Raw genomic sequence first — 19,033 nt, forward strand, 5'->3', positions numbered from 1 at the left:
TGTGTCTGGAAAAACCCAGGCTGAGGCTGGACCTTGAGCAAGTCACTTGATCCTCTGAGTCTGTTTAATTCATTTACAAAATCTAGACGGCAGCATCTGGTTTGCCTTTGTCATTGGATTGTGACAAGGGTCTTGGGAAAGAAAATAGCTAAAAACCTTTTAACAAATGCAGAAGCACAGACACCAGCACAGAATGTCACCGTGCTGAGGAATCTCCTTCTGAGCTCAACAAGGGCAACAAATGACCTTCATGTCTGGCTTTGCTCCCTGCAGCCATCGACTTTCTGGAGAAGATCCTGACCTTTAACCCCATGGATCGCCTAACAGCTGAGATGGGGCTGCAACACCCCTACATGAGCCCATACTCGTGCCCTGAGGACGAGCCCACCTCGCAACACCCCTTCCGCATTGAGGATGAGATTGACGACATCGTGCTGATGGCCGCTAACCAGAGCCAGCTGTCCAACTGGGACACGTGCAGTTCCAGGTGCTCGCAGCCCTGGGTTCCAGAGCCCACATTTCCCTGTCCTCCCATCTCTATTTTGCCTCTAATCCTCCAGGACCTTTCCCCTCTGTCTCCCAAGTTGCTTAGCTCATTGGACGACTTCTCTAGCTTAGCTTCCCGCCTTTCTCTTGTCCCCAGACACTACCAGTAAATGACCAGTGTGAGCTGCATGTGTGGGCCTTCCTTTGTGCAACACCCCCAGCTTCCCTCACCATGACTCTACTGCACATGGCGTTCAATACAGTGCTCTCCAAGGATTTAGTGAACACCATGGTAGGAGCTCACTTCTAGCAGCCTGGGAACTTGCCCTTGAAAAGTAAACTGCAACAAGGCAAGGCAAAAAAACAAAGCAGAGATTACCATTACAAAATGGTATCTCATGTTTCATGTTGGTAACTCTTAAAAATGCCATTAAAAACCAGGTTCGGTGGCTTATACCTGTAATCCCAGCACTTTAGGAGGCCAAGGTGGGAGGATCGCTTGAGGCCAGGAGTTTCAGACCAGCCTGGGAAACAAAGCAAAACCCCATCTCTACAATTTTTTTTTTTTAATTAGCCAGGCATGGTGGCACACGGCTGTAGTCCCAGACACTGGGAAGGCTGAGGCTGGGGAATCCCTTGAGCCCAGAAGTTTGAGGTTGCAGAGTGAGACCCTGTCAAAAAAAAAAAAATGCCATTAATGGGGGCTACATTATTATTGCCCATTGACACACAAGGAAGCTTCAGCTCCAAGGTTAAGAGACTGGCACCATGTCACGCCCCTGATGGGCCTCTCTGCAATCTGCATCCATGTCAGATGCTGCTAAGCAATTATAGGACCATTTCCTGCTAAACTGGGCTTGGCTACAGAATCCTCAACAGGCGTCCCTGGAAGCCACTACCAATGAATCAGCGTTGGGTAGAAGATGTATTTTTAAACAATTTCTGCCTAGGCACGTAGTGATCTCTTAGATCTTTTCCTGTTCTGATGTTCTTAGATCAGACAGCTAAACATTTGGGCATCACCATCTGCTAATTCTGGGAGGGAGTGCTGGTAGCTGCTCAGTTTAGAAACAGCAGTCGAGGGCTCAAGCAGCTAGGACTCCGAGGGGGCCTAACTGGGAGTCCCACTGCCGGGAGAATGTGACAGCTAGTTACATAAGTGACAGATGAGCAATTTCTCCTTTTTAGTCATTTGACAGCTGACGGGTTTCAGATTAAGGAGGCACTGAGGGAGGGCCAGGGCAACGCTGCTATTTTTGGACAGGTTTGCTGGCTTGTTGTTGTCAATTGTTGTTTTCAAGCATTGCCAACAAATAGAGATTAATGAAGACTCTGTCTTCTGCCACCCCCGGGGCAGGCCTGCCCTTGACTGTGGTTCCTGCGGCCCCTTCCCCTTCCTCCAGAGAGCCTGGAGGCAAAGAGCATTGGCTCAGGGAGAGTCATCCTATACTTTCTGCGACTGTGGCACAGGGTTGTGCCAGGAAAAACTGTCACAGGATTTGTTGCTGCCTGTCCACCCTGACCACCCCTAAACCTGGTGCACCTCACCTGTGCTTCCGACCTTTGCCATCACACCTGCCCGAGGGAAGAGGATGACAAAGGATCTTGTTGCTGTGGGCAAGCTACTTACCCTCTTGGAATGCTAGTTTCCCAACTGTAAAGCGGGGGTGATAACACAAAGTCCACAGGGTTGCTATGAAGACTACAGATAATGTATGTTTGGCATTTGGAATAGAGCAGCCAAGGGTCAGGGTCTTCACACACTCTTCCTCCGGGAAATCTCTGCCCAAGGCCACTCAATCAAGGAGGCAGGGTTCAGCTCTAGGAGCGATTCCTGCCCTAGCAGCGTCACTGGGAGGCGGGCAGTGCTGAGGCCTTCCTGTGCCTCTCCACTCACACTCTGTGGGCTGCAGCTGCCAGGTCTATCCCACACAGCCGAATCTGCCTCTCCTTGGTCTATCTGTTGGGCCTGCTCAGGGAGTAGCTGGCTGCAGGCTGATGTCCTCTGTGCTTCTGCCTGCCCCACAACCCCAGGGTTCTAGGTAGAGCACCCGCACAAGGAAGGGAGGGCTCCGCCAGAGTTGATGGCCCGCCTGTCTGCCCATCTGCCCTTCATTTGCCCTTGGCTAGCTGACTTCACTCTCCATGGCTGTAGAGTAGTCGAACGGGGCAGAATGTCAAAGATCTTCAGCTTCTCTGGAGGGTGTCTGTAATCTTTCTGTAGGTCCCACCTGCCCTGCATCAATGCAAGGTGCTATGGGGCCCCCAACCAGATCCACCAGGGCAGGGGTTCTCAGCCCTGGCTGTATCTTAGAATCACCTGGGAGGTCTTCAAAACATGCTGATGCAGGGCCCCGCCCTTAGACCTACCTACACAGTCAGAATTGGCGCGGGGAAGCAGTGAGGCAGGCGTGCTATTTTATTTTTAATTCCCCTATGTGACTCTAATCTGATCCAGGGTTGAGAAGCACTCACTGGAGCCTTGCTCCTCAAAATGTGGGTCCAAGGCCCAGCAGCATCAGAGCAGCTGGGAGCTTGTTAGAATTTCAGGCCCCATCTCAGATCTACAGAATCAACATCTGCATTTTAGCAAGACCCGCAGGTGATTCGTGCATCTATCAGCGTTTGAGAAGCATTGCATAGGTGGATCCCCTAGAAAGTTTCATGAGGACAGGGACTTTTGTTCACTGCTGTATTCAGTAATGTCTAGAACAGTGAGTGCTGGCGCATTGTAGGTGCGCAGGAAATATCTGCAGGGTTTTGAATGAGTACAAAAGAACACAAGAGTTAAGCCGAACAATCCATGTCCCCAGCTGAGCCCCCAAGGTTCGCCATTACCTGTCCATCACCCTCCCACCTTGAGGGATGGGAGTCGAAGGCAGGGGGGATCGGGAAGGAATGGAAGGCAGGTGTGTGAGTGGCAAACAGGGATTAGAGGGCTTGGCTCCCTCCCGGAAGCTACCTGGCTTGGGCGTCCAATCACCGCTCTGTTTGTACCCTTGCAGGTACCCTGTGAGCCTGTCGTCGGACCTGGAGTGGCGGCCTGACCGGTGCCAGGACGCCAGCGAGGTGCAGCGCGACCCGCGCGCGGGTTCGGCGCCGCTGGCCGAGGACGTGCAGGTGGACCCGCGCAAGGACTCGCACAGCAGCTCCGAGCGCTTCCTAGAGCAGTCGCATTCGTCCATGGAGCGCGCCTTCGAGGCCGACTACGGGCGCTCCTGCGACTACAAGGTGGGGTCGCCGTCCTACCTGGACAAGCTGCTGTGGCGCGATAACAAGCCGCACCACTACTCGGAGCCCAAGCTCATCCTGGACCTGTCGCACTGGAAGCAGGCGGCCGGCGCGCCCCCTACGGCAACGGGGCTGGCAGACACGGGGGCGCGCGAGGACGAGCCGGCCAGCCTCTTCCTGGAGATCGCGCAGTGGGTCAAGAGCACGCAGGGCGGCCCCGAGCACGCCAGCCCGCCCGCCGACGACCCCGAGCGCCGCTTGTCTGCCTCGCCCCCCGGCCGCCCGGCCCCGGTGGACGGCGGCGCCAGCCCCCAGTTCGACCTGGACGTGTTCATCTCCCGCGCCCTGAAGCTCTGCACCAAGCCCGAGGACCTGCCGGACAATAAACTGGGCGACCTCAATGGTGCGTGCATCCCCGAGCACCCTGGCGACCTCGTGCAGACCGAGGCCTTCTCCAAAGAAAGGTGGTGAGGGCGGAGGGACCGCTCCAGGCCCCACAGAGCAGGAGGCCCCCAGAGAAAGCCGGGGCTGGCAGGAAGCGGCCGCCCTTCCCGCCCCTCTCTGCTGCCTTGGGGTTAGCAGAACACGTGAAGGATCCGAGGAGCGAGAGGAATGTCCATTTCTTAAACTGCCTTAATAACTAGCCTTTAACCTCTGGGAGCGGGTTTGAACAGGACCCTGGCTTAGGGGTTGATCACTTTCCCAGCAAAGGGGAGACCACATGTAGTGCACAGGGAAGAAACGGCCTTAGACAGCAGTCTGCGGGCCCCACCTGGGTGGCAGGATGCCAAGAAATTTTGCAGAGGTAGCTCCGAAACCATCTGGCCCAACTAGCCTCAATTGACAGCTGAGGAAAGGCAATTAGGCCCAGAGACGCAGAGACACTCGCTTAAGGTCACAGGCTTAGTGTGAGGACGAGCTTTAAATCCCAGTCTCCTGGCCCCCAGGCCAGGGTCTGTCCACTATAGAATGTCTTCCTCTACTGGGGTCGTTCTGGCTTTTTGCTTAGAAACTTGGTCTCAGATGTTTCTTCCCTGTCCATTACCATTCGATGTTCTTTTATTCAGAGCAATGTTTCTTGTATTCTGAAACTGGAAACTGAACCAGTTTGTTTCTCCTAGTCACCAAGCATACTTTCCTGGCTCCCCAAGTACTTAAATGTTCTCATCTGTCGCACCCCTGTATTTGCCTCACCCCTGCATGGTCTGAAATCTTCGTTTCAGGTCAGAACAGCCTGGGGTCTGTGGGTAAAATCAGCCCTTCTCCCAGGCCTGTGCACACACCCCCTCAGCACTCCCTATGCACTTTCCTGACACGCAGAGACACAGCCCTGTTTCCCCAGTGGGTGTCCTACCCCAGTGAGGTTGAAGGCAGCAATTCCAAGAATCCCTCCAACCTCCCTGCCAGCACTCCCCCTTCACCCCACACCCGGCCCCCCCACCTAACCACAGCACCTCTCCAGACCTACCTCGGGACCTAATGTTCTCCGCACGAACTGCTCATTTGGAGGACAGCAGTGAGGTCCTGCCATACAGCAAATGTGTTAGGAGAGAAGGTTTCACATGGGACCCACCATCCTTCATGAATACTTTCCTGAGTTTGATCATCCATTTAGCCTTGACAAACAGCAGACCTACAGAAATGTGCTGGAGAGTACGTCGTGACCTTGGGGACAAGGAATCCAGAAAGGTAGGAAGATATGAAAAGAGAGGTGTCAACAGCGAGGGCTCTTAGGGGTCAGGCACCAGCATGGAGACCTCATGACAAAGGAAGGGACTCAAAGCAGCAATGCCCCTCCTAGTGTAGGCTAAGGTGAGTTTGGTGCATGCAAACCTGTGTGCTCACCCACAGAGCATGGGGTAATGGTGTGTAGACACAGGCCCTCTGCAGAAGCGTGGGGTAGGGACACTGATAGCCGCTATCTGGTCCCCAGAAACGTTCTACCATTTCTGCCACTGGTGTTCAGCTCCTTCTCTTCCCCCAACACTCCCAAAGATACCCACAGGAAGTCCAGCCAGTTTGCAGGTAGAGGATTCCGCCAGTTGGTCTTGGGCTGCGTTCATCCTCACATCACAGCACCTTAAATCTAATCAGCAAACTATAATTTGTACGTTGAAACCTGCAACACATTAGAAACTTATATTTAAAAACAATTAATCACACTGACCAACTTTTAAATGGAAAATATGTAAATAGGAAGTGTTTGGGTTATTTTGTTTTTTCTGTAAGAAAAAGAAATGTACACCACTCCTCATGTGCCATTTTGTCCTCAGAGGGCGGCTTTACTTTTTTGGTAAAGGAACAAGCTGCTGGCCTTGACCAGGAGTTCGTATATAACTGTTATTACAGAGGAATTGTTATAACTACTAATGTTTTTAAAAAATCTATTAAACATTATTAAACTTGATCAGGTCAGGCAAAATAAAGTTTTATTGGAACACAGATTTATTTATGTATTATTCATTTATGTATTATCTGATCCTGTCTTTGAGAGTGCTAAGAGCCTAGCTGGCTTCTCCCTGCGCCCATGAAGCCCACTGTATTTGGGGGTGGGGGAAGGACTGGGGAGGGGAGAATCTACAGAGATTGGTAATCAGGAGGTGATTCCAGAATCATCTGGTGAGGCCTGGTGTCCATATTGTGAATTTCAAACTATATCTTGGAGCTAACGCCAAACCTTCTGACCAGGGCTGGTTCTCTCCTCTAGTCATGAAAGGTGCCAACATCATGAGATTGGGGGGAACCAACCACCTAAAAATACCCACCCACGCTACCCCTCACAGATGCCTGAGATTCCATCCATCTGAAGTCAACCCCTTTGTAATATTAAACTGTTAGTCTTCATTTGTAATTCAACAAATACAGTTGACCCTTAAACAATACAGGTCTTTTGGCTAAAAGAACTTTCTACTGTTGAAATGCACCCAAGCCAAGAGGAGCAGCCTGTTAAGCCAATTATCAGATTATTTCCAAAGTGTCTGCTGAGAGTGGCCATGCTGAGTGGATGCAGGTGAAGGGAGGCCAGAGCCAGGCCAGACACCTGGTTGAAATTTTATACTGGAGAAGACTTGAAGCCCAATGTGAGGCCTGGGCTGCTAGAATGTAGGAAATGGAGTGTGGAGAGAGGGAATTGAGAAGCACAAACAGCAAACGGCACCAAAGAGGAAGAAGGACCGAAAAAGGAGGAAAGAGGGCACCCCAAAGGAAATAGTTCACACTCTCATCCAGCCACCTCTGATTCTAAGATGAAAACTTCTGGTAGGAGGGTCCTAGGTCTACCCTATGTGAATAACACAGGGATCAGCAAACTATGGCCTCCAGGCCAAGTGGTTGTATTGGAACAAAACTACGCTTATTCATTTACATATTGTCTGATCTTGTCTTTATTTTATTTATTTTTATTTATTCATTTATTGAGATGGAGTCGTGCTCTGTCGCCCAAGCTGGAGTGCAGTGGCACAATCTCAGCTCAGTGCAACCTGCCTCCCAGGTTCAAGCAATTCTCCTGGCTCAGGCTCCTGAGTAGCTGGGATTACAGGCGCCCGCCCCCCCCCCAACACGCCCAGCTAACTTTTGTATTTTTAATAGAGATGGGGTTTTACCATGTTGGCCAGGCTGGTCTCGAACTCCTGACCTGAAGTGATCCATCTACTTCGGCCTCCCAAAGTGCTGGGATTACAGGCATGAACCACCACGCCAGGCCTCTGTGTTTACTTTAGATTGTGATATTTTATATCATGGATTTTTTGCAATAATATTTTTTAAATATTGCATTCAAATATTTATCTTGGTTACCGAGGTTTTTTGCACCTTTAAATTTTGTGCCCAAGGCAAGTGTGCCTCACTGGCCCTCAACCTAGTCTTAGCCCTCATCTATGGCTACCTCCATTCTACAGAGTTGAGCGGTTGCAACAGAAACCTCATGGCCCACAAAGCCTGAGACATTTATTACCTGGCTCTCTCCAGAAAAAGTTTGCTGACCCCTTGTGTAAGATGCTATGTGGCCTCCACGTCTTTGTGAATAAGTACACAACTTGCCTTGTCTTTTCTAGCCACTGACATTCCAGTTCAGAAATGCCACATTTCCATGACATTTTCTAATTGCACATCCTATTTTCATGACATGATTTTCTCATTACACATCCTCATTTACTTTCCATTCTTTAGGGAAATGTCTTCATTTGCTAATGAGAAGTTTCTAAAAGTGTGGGCACCATCCTACTTGAGCTGAGGCTGAGGGGACATTATGCCAGAGGTTACTACCGTGATTAGAAACCAGGCTTTTTGCTAGGATGGTTAGAACAGGCAAAAGCTCAACTTGAAAGCTGTGGTTCTCGATTGAACTAGTAAACTCCACATGGAGAGGGAAAATGTCTGATGTCCCCAACTGCTTGATTATGAGTCAAACTGTAGCAAGGGTATATCAAACAGCATCTTCTCTTCATTGAGACTGAATCACTGAGAAAGCCCAGAAATACCCGCCTGGGTAATAGTCCTGTCTTTATTCATTATTCAATGAATATAAAAATTGACAGTAGATGGGCATTTACAGATCATCTAATCCAACCCCCTCATTTTGCTGATGAGTAGACTGACAGCAGCAAAGTAATTTACCCAAAGCCACACAGTGGCAGAGCTAGAACAAGAGCCCAAATAGTCTTTCCAGGATAAACTCGTTTCATTCAACCTAACTGGGATACAGATGCTGCGATTCATACTTGGAGGAACAAAATCAGCCCTAAGGATGAGAACAGACCACAAAGGCAGGAACCAGGCCATCACAGGCCCCATGCTCTGCTCACCTCTTTGCCTGGGTGCTGGAGCCCTGAGCCTCTGGATGCCTGGAGCCCCAGGGCTGCCCTTAGTAATGGCTTGCCCCTCCAGACAGTTCCTGCCTAGCTTGGGGCCTGATCTGTGTAGTAAGGAAACAATAGAGAAGAGGGCACTGGCTTAGTTTGATTTCCTTCAGCAGCAATCCGTGAGATACGGATTCAAGTGCAAGGCTGTGGGTAAAGAAACACTGAGAGGGCAGTGGGGAGGTGACAGGGAAGAGAAGGAAGCAATAAACGGTGCAAGCTCCTGCTGTGGGGAACTGTAGCTGTGTCCTGGTGGGGAGCTTCAGGAGGCAGAGCGCAGCATGCATCTGTGAGACTTCCTGCTGCAGCCAGGCCTGGGTTGAGGACTGCTCTCCTGGGATGCTCCCTCCCCAGCACCTCTGGCTTGCCCTGCACTGCAGCACAATGGGCTCCAGTGGCTAGAAAAAGGCCATAGGACCAGGCGCGGTGGCTCATGCCTGTATTCCCAACACTTTGGGAAGCCAAGGCGGGCAGATCCCCTTAGGTCAGGAGTTGGAGACCAGCCTGACCAACATGGCGAAACCCCGTCTCTACTAAAAATACAAAAAAATTAGCTGGGCATGGTGACATATGCCTGTAATCCCAGCTACTCCAGAGGTTGAGGCAAGAGAATCACTTGAACCTGGGAGGCAGAGGTTGCAGTGAGCTGAGATCGCACCACTGCACTCCAGCCTGGACGACAGAGTGGGACTCCCTCTCGAAAAAAAAAAAAAGAAAGAAAAAGGGCATAGGCAAAAGGCCACAGGTGCTGACAGATGGGAGTCGGGCTGGCACGCAGAGAAAGGTGAGGGCCAAATGGATATTAGTGGAGCACCGACAGGTGTCAACAGTAGGACTTAACAGGAAGCAGGTCCAGGACCCAGGCAGAGAACAGCTGCTTAGTGCTGGCAACACACTCCCTGCCCTGGCTTGGGTTTTCTCAACTCTTCCTGGCCCTCCCTTCTTCCCTATAAGGATAAAAACTGGCTTTCAGCGACACATGGCTTTTCTTTTCAATCTCCCACACACCCCAAGTGTACCATCAGTTTCCTACCAATAGTCTCACTAATCAACTTTGGGATCAGTAATCCCAGCCATGGTTGAGAAGTGTTGGTGTCAAACCAGTGGGGTCTTTGTGTCAGAGCCTGCTAGTAGGCCTGGGGCTTAAGTGAAAGAGTTGTGTGCTCTTGCCTGACTTGAGGGCCATTTTGGTCCTTGAGGTGTGATTTCACCTCATTGAATTACATTAAGAACTTCACTAAGACCACTGAGAACCCTTCTAGATGTTGACACCTGAGATCTCAGAATTGAAATTACTTAGTCTGATGTTCTCTCTTGCTCTGCACATTCTTGACTCACCAGTATCTGAATATTCAACCCTTCTAGATGTTGACAACTGAGATCTCAGAATTGAAATTACTTAGTCTGCACTGATGGTTCTCCCTTGCTCAGCACATTCTTGACTCACCAGTATCTGAACATTCCTATGCCTTGATGCCTGTTAGTGCCTAGTGGCACACATAAGAGTGACAGTATGGCAGGGCTGAGTCCAATGCATAATCAGGAAACCAAGCACAATCCACCGGGGGCTGAACCTATGGCTCAAGGCTCCATGACACAGCGCTCCCGCCAGGCAGCTCTGCTAAACTCTGGGCCACACTCCATTTCATTAGTAGTGAATGGCTCCGTTTCCATCGGAAACCAAAAAAGAGCCATCTCAAGGTTGGAGTGAGACCAGTCTCAAGGCTCATGTTGGCCCTTCAGTGCACCTACCCAACATACAGGCTCTGTGGTGGAAAATAGGGAGCATAGGAATGACGCAAGCGTGTGGCTGAGAGCAAGACTGCATCTTCAGCAATTGCTTCATCCTGTCTCCCAGAACTGCTCACAGGTACACGAAAATGGTTTACCTCTTCCCTCCTGTAATTCAAGGGCTCAATACTAAGGTAGAGCTTTAAACATTGAGAAGTTCAGAAACAAGGACGCTGTGAGCCATGCTGTGAGTTTTCCACTCCACTGATAGTGTCAAAATATGGCTGTGGGGTTGCAATGGCCATCAGAGTTTGGCCATCGTTGTCTTGAGTTGGTTCCCTAAAATCAGTGCCTGAGATGGGCATTTGGGGGCCAGTGATTCACTGCACGAATGCTCTAGGAAGTGGGGGATACAAGAGACCAACAGAGTATCAGCTTCCTGTATTTCCCCTCCCTAGACCAGGGGGATCTCAGCAAGCATGTGGTCCAGGCTACAGACCAGCTTCAGCCTGGTCCCACCAAGAGCTCTGGTGCCTGAATTGCACCATAGAGTGCGGCCACCTTGAGAAAAGAGGATGGCCTTTGGTGCCTCCATGTCATCCAGTCATGGCTGTCAGCTGGGGAGGGTGGGGAGAGGAAACAGAACTCATTCAGCCAAGAGCAACTCTAGAGGCAGCTAGGAGCCATTTAGCAGCCACAACCCACAGCAGCTGGGTGATGGGTACACTCCCTGCTGCAGGGGAACTGGGCAGGTACCACCTGCATTGCAGGGCTGTACTAGGCACTATGGGGGATAAAGAGGTAGGAGAAGGACCCGCCCCCAGAGGATTTTATCATTCAAGTGGGAAAATGGGGCAAATATATAAGGTCTCTGAGGTGCACCTGGAGACCTTCAACGTTCCCCACCTGGTGAGCCCTCCATGGCCCATCATTATTGATTTCCTGCTGTTGACATTCCCAAAAGTTGCCTCTCCACCACTGCTTCCCACCTCAGAACCCTCAGCCCAGTGACTGTCTTGAGGATCCCCAAGACCACCGTAGGCTTCATGATTCACTAGAAGGACTCACAAGACAGAAAAGCTGGTATACTCACAGTTATGATTTATTACCATGAAAAGAGATCAGAATCAGCAAAGGGAAAAGGCACATGAGCAATCTCCAGGAGAAGCCACATCTAAGCCTCCAGGTGTCCTCTCCCAATAGAATTGCATGAAGATGTGCTTAATTCTCCCAGCAACTATGTGGGTAGTATTGTCAAACCAGAAAATGTCACCTGAGCCTTGGAGTCCAGGGTTTCTATGGGGATGGTCAAAGATAGCCATGCAGTGCCTACGTGACCTACTCAGTCTCCAGCCCCCAGAGGTCACATTGATACAGCATGGCCCAGGGACTCAGGCACACAAAAAACCACTCTTATCAGGCCGTCTATTCCAAGGGCTCAGAGGTTATCTCCCAGAGGCCAGTCAAGAACCTGTCCTCCTAAACACAGGCCTTTCTTTGAAATGTGCAGGGTTTGAGCAAGCAGGGCCCACCAACTTAACCCTTTACTGCACAGTGACGTTGAATATATTTGTGTCTTTTGCAATTCTGAAGTCATGTGAGTTTATCTTATGTGAGCATTCCAGCAAAACTGAGGCAACACAGCTATTTATAATAGAGATCTTATTTGGTACACCTGCCTACATACTTTTAAGCATGTGTAGCATCATTAAAACATAACAACAGAAGCATGCATGCTGAGACAGAGCAGAACTAACACCTGAGATTCCATTTCTTATTAAATCATGGTCTGCTTATGAAAGCTGAACCTGTCAACAAATGCGCAAGCTAGCTCACTGCTCGTTCTGTCAGCGTGGTTATTACCATGGGGACAATAGTGCTACATGCATGATGTGTTGTTGTGAAAAGCAATCATCTCCAGCCACCCCAGAGCTGCACTGTAACGTGAAACTGAGGGCTTTGGAGTTCTGAGGCCAAGGGAGCTCTGTGGCTGTGCAGTTGCCTGAGGAATGGCTGCACAAAGAAGCACGGTTAAGAGATGAGGATGTTGACCGGGTGCAGTGGCTCACGCCTGTAATCCCAGCACTTTGGGAAGCCAAGGCAGGCAGATTACTTGAGATCAGGAGTATGAGACCAGCCTGGCCAACATAGTGAAACCCTGTCTCTACTAAAGATACAAAAATCAGTCAGGTGTGGTGGCCCATGCCTATAATCCCAGCTACTCAGGAGGCTGAGGCAGGAGAATCGCTTCAACCAGGGAGGCAGAGGTTGTAGTGAGCTGAGATCACACCACTGTACTCCAGCCTGGGTGACAGAGTGAGACTCTGTCTCAAAAAAAAAAAAAAAAAAAGAGATGAGGATGTCAACAGCCAGGCTGAGCCACGTGACAGCTCCAGACCTTGGAAGATTCCAAGAGACACATGGAGCCAGGTTCCTGAGGGCTCTGGTGGTGGGAAGGAAGGAAAAGGTCAGACTCCTCCCATATAGGCTCCCCGTGGGTATGATTAGAGGGTGTGATTTTGTGTGTCAATATGGCTGGGCCCCCATGCCCAGCCAAACATTATTCTAAATATTTTTGTGAGGATGTTTTTGGATGAAATTAATAGTTAAGTCAGTGAGACTTTATGTAAATCAGATTGCCCTACACAACACGAGTGGGCCCCTCCTAATCAGTGGAAGGCCTAAATAGAACAAAAAATGACCTCTCCCAAGCAAAAAGGAACTCTGCCTGCAGACAGCCTTCTGACTTAAACATCCAAGCACCATTGGCTCTTCCCTGGATCTCCAGCTGCTGGCCCACCCCGAAGACTTCAGATATGCCAGGCTCCATAATTCCTTAAAATATATTTCTTACTTAATTTTAAGGAGTTAAGTATAATTATTAGGAATATATATACACACAGAGAGAAGTATATTTAAGGAATTATATTTTAAGGAATATATATTTTAAGGAATCAATAAGATATGTGTGTACACCGCATATACTCACTTATAAGTGGGAGCTGAACAATGAGAATACATGGACACAAGAGGGGAACAACACACACTGGGGCCTGTCGGGGGGTGGATCAGGGGAGGGAGGGTATTAGGATAAACAGCTAACACATGTTCGGCTTAATACCTAGGTGATGGGTTGATAGGTGCAGCAAACCACCATGGCACACATTTACCTATGTAACAAACCTGTACATCCTGCACATGTACCCTGGGACTTAAAATTTAAATTTAAAAAAAGATATGTGTGTATATATTTGTGTGCATATACATATATATACACACACATATATATACACATACATACACATATGTATATATATACACATACATACACATATGTATATATACACATACATACACATATGTATATATACACATACATACACATATGTAGATATATATACACATACATACACATATGTGTATATATATATATACACATATATCTTATTGATTCTGTTTCTCTGGAGAACCCTGACCGGGGGTTCCAGGACTTTACATGTCCTGTTCCATTTTAATTCCCACAACTGGAGAGATAGGTTATTATACCCATTTTACAAATGAGGAACCTGAGGCACAGAGAAGTAATTTGTCCAAGGTCAGCAAACAGGAGTTTGGAGCAAGGACAATAGAGTCAGACAGGCTGGACTAGAATACCAGCTCTACCAGTTACTAGCTGTGAGACCTGGGGCAAGTTACTGAACCTTTCTATGCCTCACTTCCCTCATCGGTAAAATGGAGATAATAATGTTATCTATCTTATAGCATTACTATGAGGATTAAAGATGTTTAAATATGTAAAGCACTTGGACCAATACAGTGTTAGGTATGTAGAAAACGCTTTGCAGCTGGCCCTTCTCATCCACAACCAACAATGGATCAAAAATATTTGGGGAAAAAAAACAATAAAACAATTTTAAAATTCAAATAAAAAATGCAGGCCAGGCACAGTGGCTCATCTGTAATTCCAGCACTTTGAAGGCTGAGGCAGGTGGATCACTTGAGCCCAGGAGTTTGAGACCAGCCTGGCCAACACGGCAAAACTCTGTCTCCACAAAAAATACAATAATTAGCCAGGTGTGGTGGTGCACGGCTGTAGTCCCCACTACTCAGGAGGCTGAGGTGAGAGGATGGCTTGAGCCCGAGAGGCAGAGGTTAGTTACAGTGAGCCAAGGTTTCGCCACTGCACTCCAGCCTGGGTGACAGAATGAGACCCTGTCTCATAAAAAACAAACAAACAAAAACAAAAACAAAAAAAACTGGAGTATAACAACTATTGTCATAGCATTTCCACTGTATTAAATTATTATAAGTAGTCTAGAGATTATTTAAAGTATATGGAAGATATGCATAGGTTATAGGAGAAAACTAAGCCATTTTACATCAGTTACTTCAGCATCCTACATTTTGGTATTCTTGTAGGTTTTGGAGAAAAGGCCCTAAGGATACCAGGAATGACTGTGCAAGTGTTTGATAAATAATTAAAATAAACAAGGACCAGGCGCAGTGGCTCAAACCTGTAATCCCAACACTTTGGGAGGCCAAGGCAGGTGGATGGCTTAAGCCCAGGAATTCAAGACCATCCTGGGCAACATGGCAAAGCCCCATCTCTACAAAAAATACAAAAATTAGCAGAGTTTGGTGGTGCACGCGTGTGGTCCCAGCTACTTGGAAGGCTGACGTGAGAGGATTGCTTAAGCCCAGGAGGCAGAGGTTGCAGTGAACTAAGATTGCGCCACTGCACTCCAGCCTGGGCAACAGAGCGAGACGCTTCTCAAAAAGCAATAAAATAAAATGAACAAGATTATACCAATTGTAATTGGTGGATCCAGAATTCAAACTTAATAATGCTGACAATGTTATATGATCTCTGGGGTTTTCACACTACATCAAACAATGTGGAAAATCCACTTATTACCCTCCCTTTTTTTAAAGGCAGACTCTTGCTCTGTTACCAAGTGGGGCCAGGTATAGTGACTCCCTGCAGCCCCAAACTCCTGGGCTCAAGCAATTCTCTTATCTCAGCCTCCCAAGTGGCTGTGACTACAGGCACCGGCCACTATGCGCAGTTAATGTTTGTATTTTTTGTAGAGACATGGTCTTGCTATGTTGCCCAAGCTGGTCTTGAACTCCTGGCCTCAACCAGCCCTCAGGCCTCAGCCTCCCCGAAGTGCTGGGATTACAGGCCTGAGACACCACACCTGGTCCCACTTCCCCATTACAAATAAAAATCAACTGAAAAGTACACTATACCCCACCTCTGACCCCACAAGGAAGGCCCCCGAACCCAGATTTGTACTGTGGTGACCTTCCTCAATCACCCCTCCCACTCCCACCACAGTAATTGGACCAGGGTGCACACCTGATCCAAGCTGAGCAAATAATAATCCCTCTCCTGGAAATTTAGATTTAAGGTACAGAGATGCTTGTCTGTCTTTGCTGTTGCTTAAACTGAGGACAAGAGCTCTACGGAGTATGTAGACAAAACCTACAACCAGACCAGAGTTGAGAGAATCCAACTATAGGAGACTCATGAATGCCAGGTGGGAGGGGGAGATGTGGAGGGGCCTCAGAGGGCCAATTTCCTCCCTCACAGTTCTGCCTACAGCTGTGCTTTTGGCCGTTCTTGCATTGCTATAAAGAAATACCTCCGCCGGCCGGCTGGGTGGCTCAAGCTTGTAATCCCAGCACTTTAGGAGGCCGAGGCAGGTGGATCACCTGAGGTCAGGAGTTTGAGACTAGCCTGGCCGACATAGTGAAACCCCATCTCTACTAAAAAAATACAAAAATTAGCCAGATGTGGTGGTGGGTGCCTGTAATCCCAGCTACTCCGGAGGCTGAGGCAGGAGAATTGCTTGAACCTCGGAGGTGGAGGTTGCAGTGAGCTGAGTTCACGCCATTGCACTCCAACCTGGGTGACAAGAGCAAAATTCCATTTTTAAAAAAAAAAAAAAAAACCTGACACTGGGTAATTTATAAAGAAAAGAGGTTTAATTGGCTCACAGTTCTGCAGGCTATATAAAAAGCATGGTGCCAGCATCTGCTTTTGGGGTGGGCCTCAGGAAGCTTGCAATCATGGCAGAAAGCAAAAGGGAAGCAGACATCTCACATGGCAAGAGCAGGAGCACGAGAGTGAGGGAGGTGCCACACATTTTCAAGCAACCAGATCTCGCATGAACTCACTCATCACCAAGGGGTTGATGCTAATCCATTCATGAGGGATCTTCCCCCATGATCCAACCGCTCCCACCAAGCCCTACCTCCAATAATGGGGATTACATTTCAACATGAGATTTGGAGGGGACAAACACCCAAACCACATCAGGCTGACCCTGCCTTGGCAGGGCAGAGATCAATCAACGGCAAGAGATGTCCCTTTGGTTTAGCACATACGTAGGGTCTTTTTGACACCTTCTTGAGCTGATGTTCTCACTGGGAAAAGACATTTAAGGACCAAAGACACAAGGTTGTAGGTGTAATTAAACTTCCATAAGGATCTGTGAGTAGGAAAGTTGATTCAGCCAACAAATGTCCCCTGACCATGGGAAGGAGACAAGCCACAGCTGTTTTTACCAACTGGAGCTCATTAAATTAATTACCTTACCACCAGACAGCTCATTCAACACCCTCGAGGAGTTTTAATAAAATCAGGGATATCAGACCAGAAAGAGGCCATCTAGTGAATCCAACCGGTCACCCTAGAGAGAAGGTCGCAGGCCCAGGGAAGCTAGGTGACAGCTGCAAGTTCACACAGCCAGCTGGTGGCTCCTGGCTCATAATCTAGTGCTCTTCCTTCTACAGAATGATACTTAATCTTGGGATTTGTGCATTCACTGGGGTTGGCTATTCAAAAATTCCAACATTCTTTTCTCTTGTGTCTCTTCCTCCCTAGAGGCTGAAAAAGTTGCTTTCCTTGCCTTCCTGAGAGCAACTCACAGCCACTGACCCAGTTCAACAAGATATAAAAGGATGTTTCCTGAGAAGCTTCTCAATACTCAAGTTCAATGGGCCACATGAGAAGCAAACCTTTACCCTCTGCTTTCTGCTTTTAAATGTGGATGCAATGCTGGAACCTCAGCAGCCCCCTTGAGATCATGAGGCAATAAGACAAAGGATAAAAAGCCAAACAGGCTGAGGGAGTGTAAAAGAGGAACAGACAGAGCCCACAATGACAAAGTTAAGCTGCTGAATCAGCCCTAGAGCTGCCTACCTTTCAGTTAAGAAAGCAATAAATATCCTTGTGATTAGGCCAATTCATCTTTGGTCACAAGTTTTCCTTTGCTTACAGCTGAAGGCAACCCAGTGATTACAGGGTGAATTTGAAGGCACCTGGTTTCTCCACTATCTTGTTCTTGCTGCCCCTTTGCAATCTGGGATCCCTGCAGCTTGGTAGACTCTATATAGACTTGTCCTGTTCTCTAACACCTACAGTTGGTGAAATTTGTTACACACCTGGGACCACCTGGCTGCTCTTAGGGGCATATTTTGCCCAGTGTTATGTCCCTTATTGCAAAAAAGCTTGCTTTTTAAAAGCCAAATGAGCAAAGCTTTCAAATCACAGTGAGTGAGTGGGCTCTTACAGACACTATATACAGCCACAAGTTGCCTCTCACCTCCTCCTGCCACCCAGAGAAATTTTCTTGATTTATTGTATTTTTAACCCATATCTCTCTAGCCATCCATCTCTCCAGCCTATATTTCGAGACGTTTACTGGATACGTAGCCCCTCTCGGGAACAACCCATTCCCCATTTTTCAAGTCGTCCTCCTGACTTTAACATCTTTCTGTGTCTCCTACCTTTGCATTTGCTGGGGGAAGATAGATATTTATACAGAGAAACTTCCATCTGCAAGCCTCATTTCCTCATGAATTTTAATCCTATTTCTCCTTCAGCATGAGAGGTGAGGAGTGGCTCTGGCAAAAGAGGAGAACGTGAGGACATGTTGTAGGCTCAGCCCAGAGGCCCACAAAACCACACACTCCCTGTCTCCTTCCCCTTCTCTGAGCCATACCCTCTCAGGGCAGTCATGGCTTAGAACTAACAACTGCACAAGATGAAGAATCTGAGACCTTTCTCTACCTGCTTCTCCTCTCACTGAAATTGATTTGCCCTACCCTTTTGAAATCCTGGTTACTAGAAGTTCCTGGTCTTCACTGTCCAATCCAGTAACCTGTGGCCACATGTGGCCACTGAGCACTTGAAATGTGATTAATCCAAACTGAGATGTGCTATTTAGGGAGAAAAAACACTTTTCCTCTACTGTGTTCTTGATTCTCTGGCTGGGGCCCTAGAAATTAAATTGACAAAAGATAGATTAACAAGAGGAAAACGAACAGTTATTAATATGTCCAGCATGCATACACTCAGGAAAAACTAAGTGATGACTAACTTAAAAGGGTAGTTAGTACTTGAGGCTTATAGAACATTTTAACAAAGAATAAAATTGTAGAAAAGAGACAAGACAAAGGAAAAAGGATTTAGGCTTTAGGGGTGGCAAGCTATGAGAAGGTAAATATATAACAAGTGGAACTAATGGAAGAGAAAAGTTATTTTAAGGCTGGGTGCAGTGTTTCATGCCTTTAGTCCCAGCACTTTGAGAGACCAAGGTGGGTGGATCACTTGAGTCCAGAAGTTCAAGATCAGCCTGGGCAACATAGCGAAACCCTGTCTCTACTAAAAACACAAACATTAGCCAGGTGTGGTGGCATACACCTGTAGTCCCAGCTACTTG

General features: G+C 48.2%; 1 protein-coding gene across 3 annotated transcripts in view; it reads left to right on the forward strand.

The window, feature by feature from the left end:
- Nucleotides 1-6,161, forward strand: part of MAPK4 (mitogen-activated protein kinase 4) — a 170,578-nt gene extending 164,417 nt beyond the window's left edge. For all 3 annotated transcript variants that reach the window (XM_063653685.1, XM_054461211.2, XM_054461212.2), the window contains exons 5-6: nucleotides 274-487; nucleotides 3,492-6,161. In XM_063653685.1, coding sequence (XP_063509755.1) covers nucleotides 274-487; nucleotides 3,492-4,188 — 911 coding nt within the window. In that variant the 3' untranslated portion in view covers nucleotides 4,189-6,161. The remainder of the gene's footprint in view (nucleotides 1-273; nucleotides 488-3,491) is intronic.
- Nucleotides 6,162-19,033: the final 12,872 nt, after the last annotated feature.

The sequence above is a fragment of the Pongo pygmaeus genome, chromosome 17, assembly GCF_028885625.2.
Source record: "Pongo pygmaeus isolate AG05252 chromosome 17, NHGRI_mPonPyg2-v2.0_pri, whole genome shotgun sequence".
NCBI lineage: Eukaryota > Metazoa > Chordata > Mammalia > Primates > Hominidae > Pongo > Pongo pygmaeus.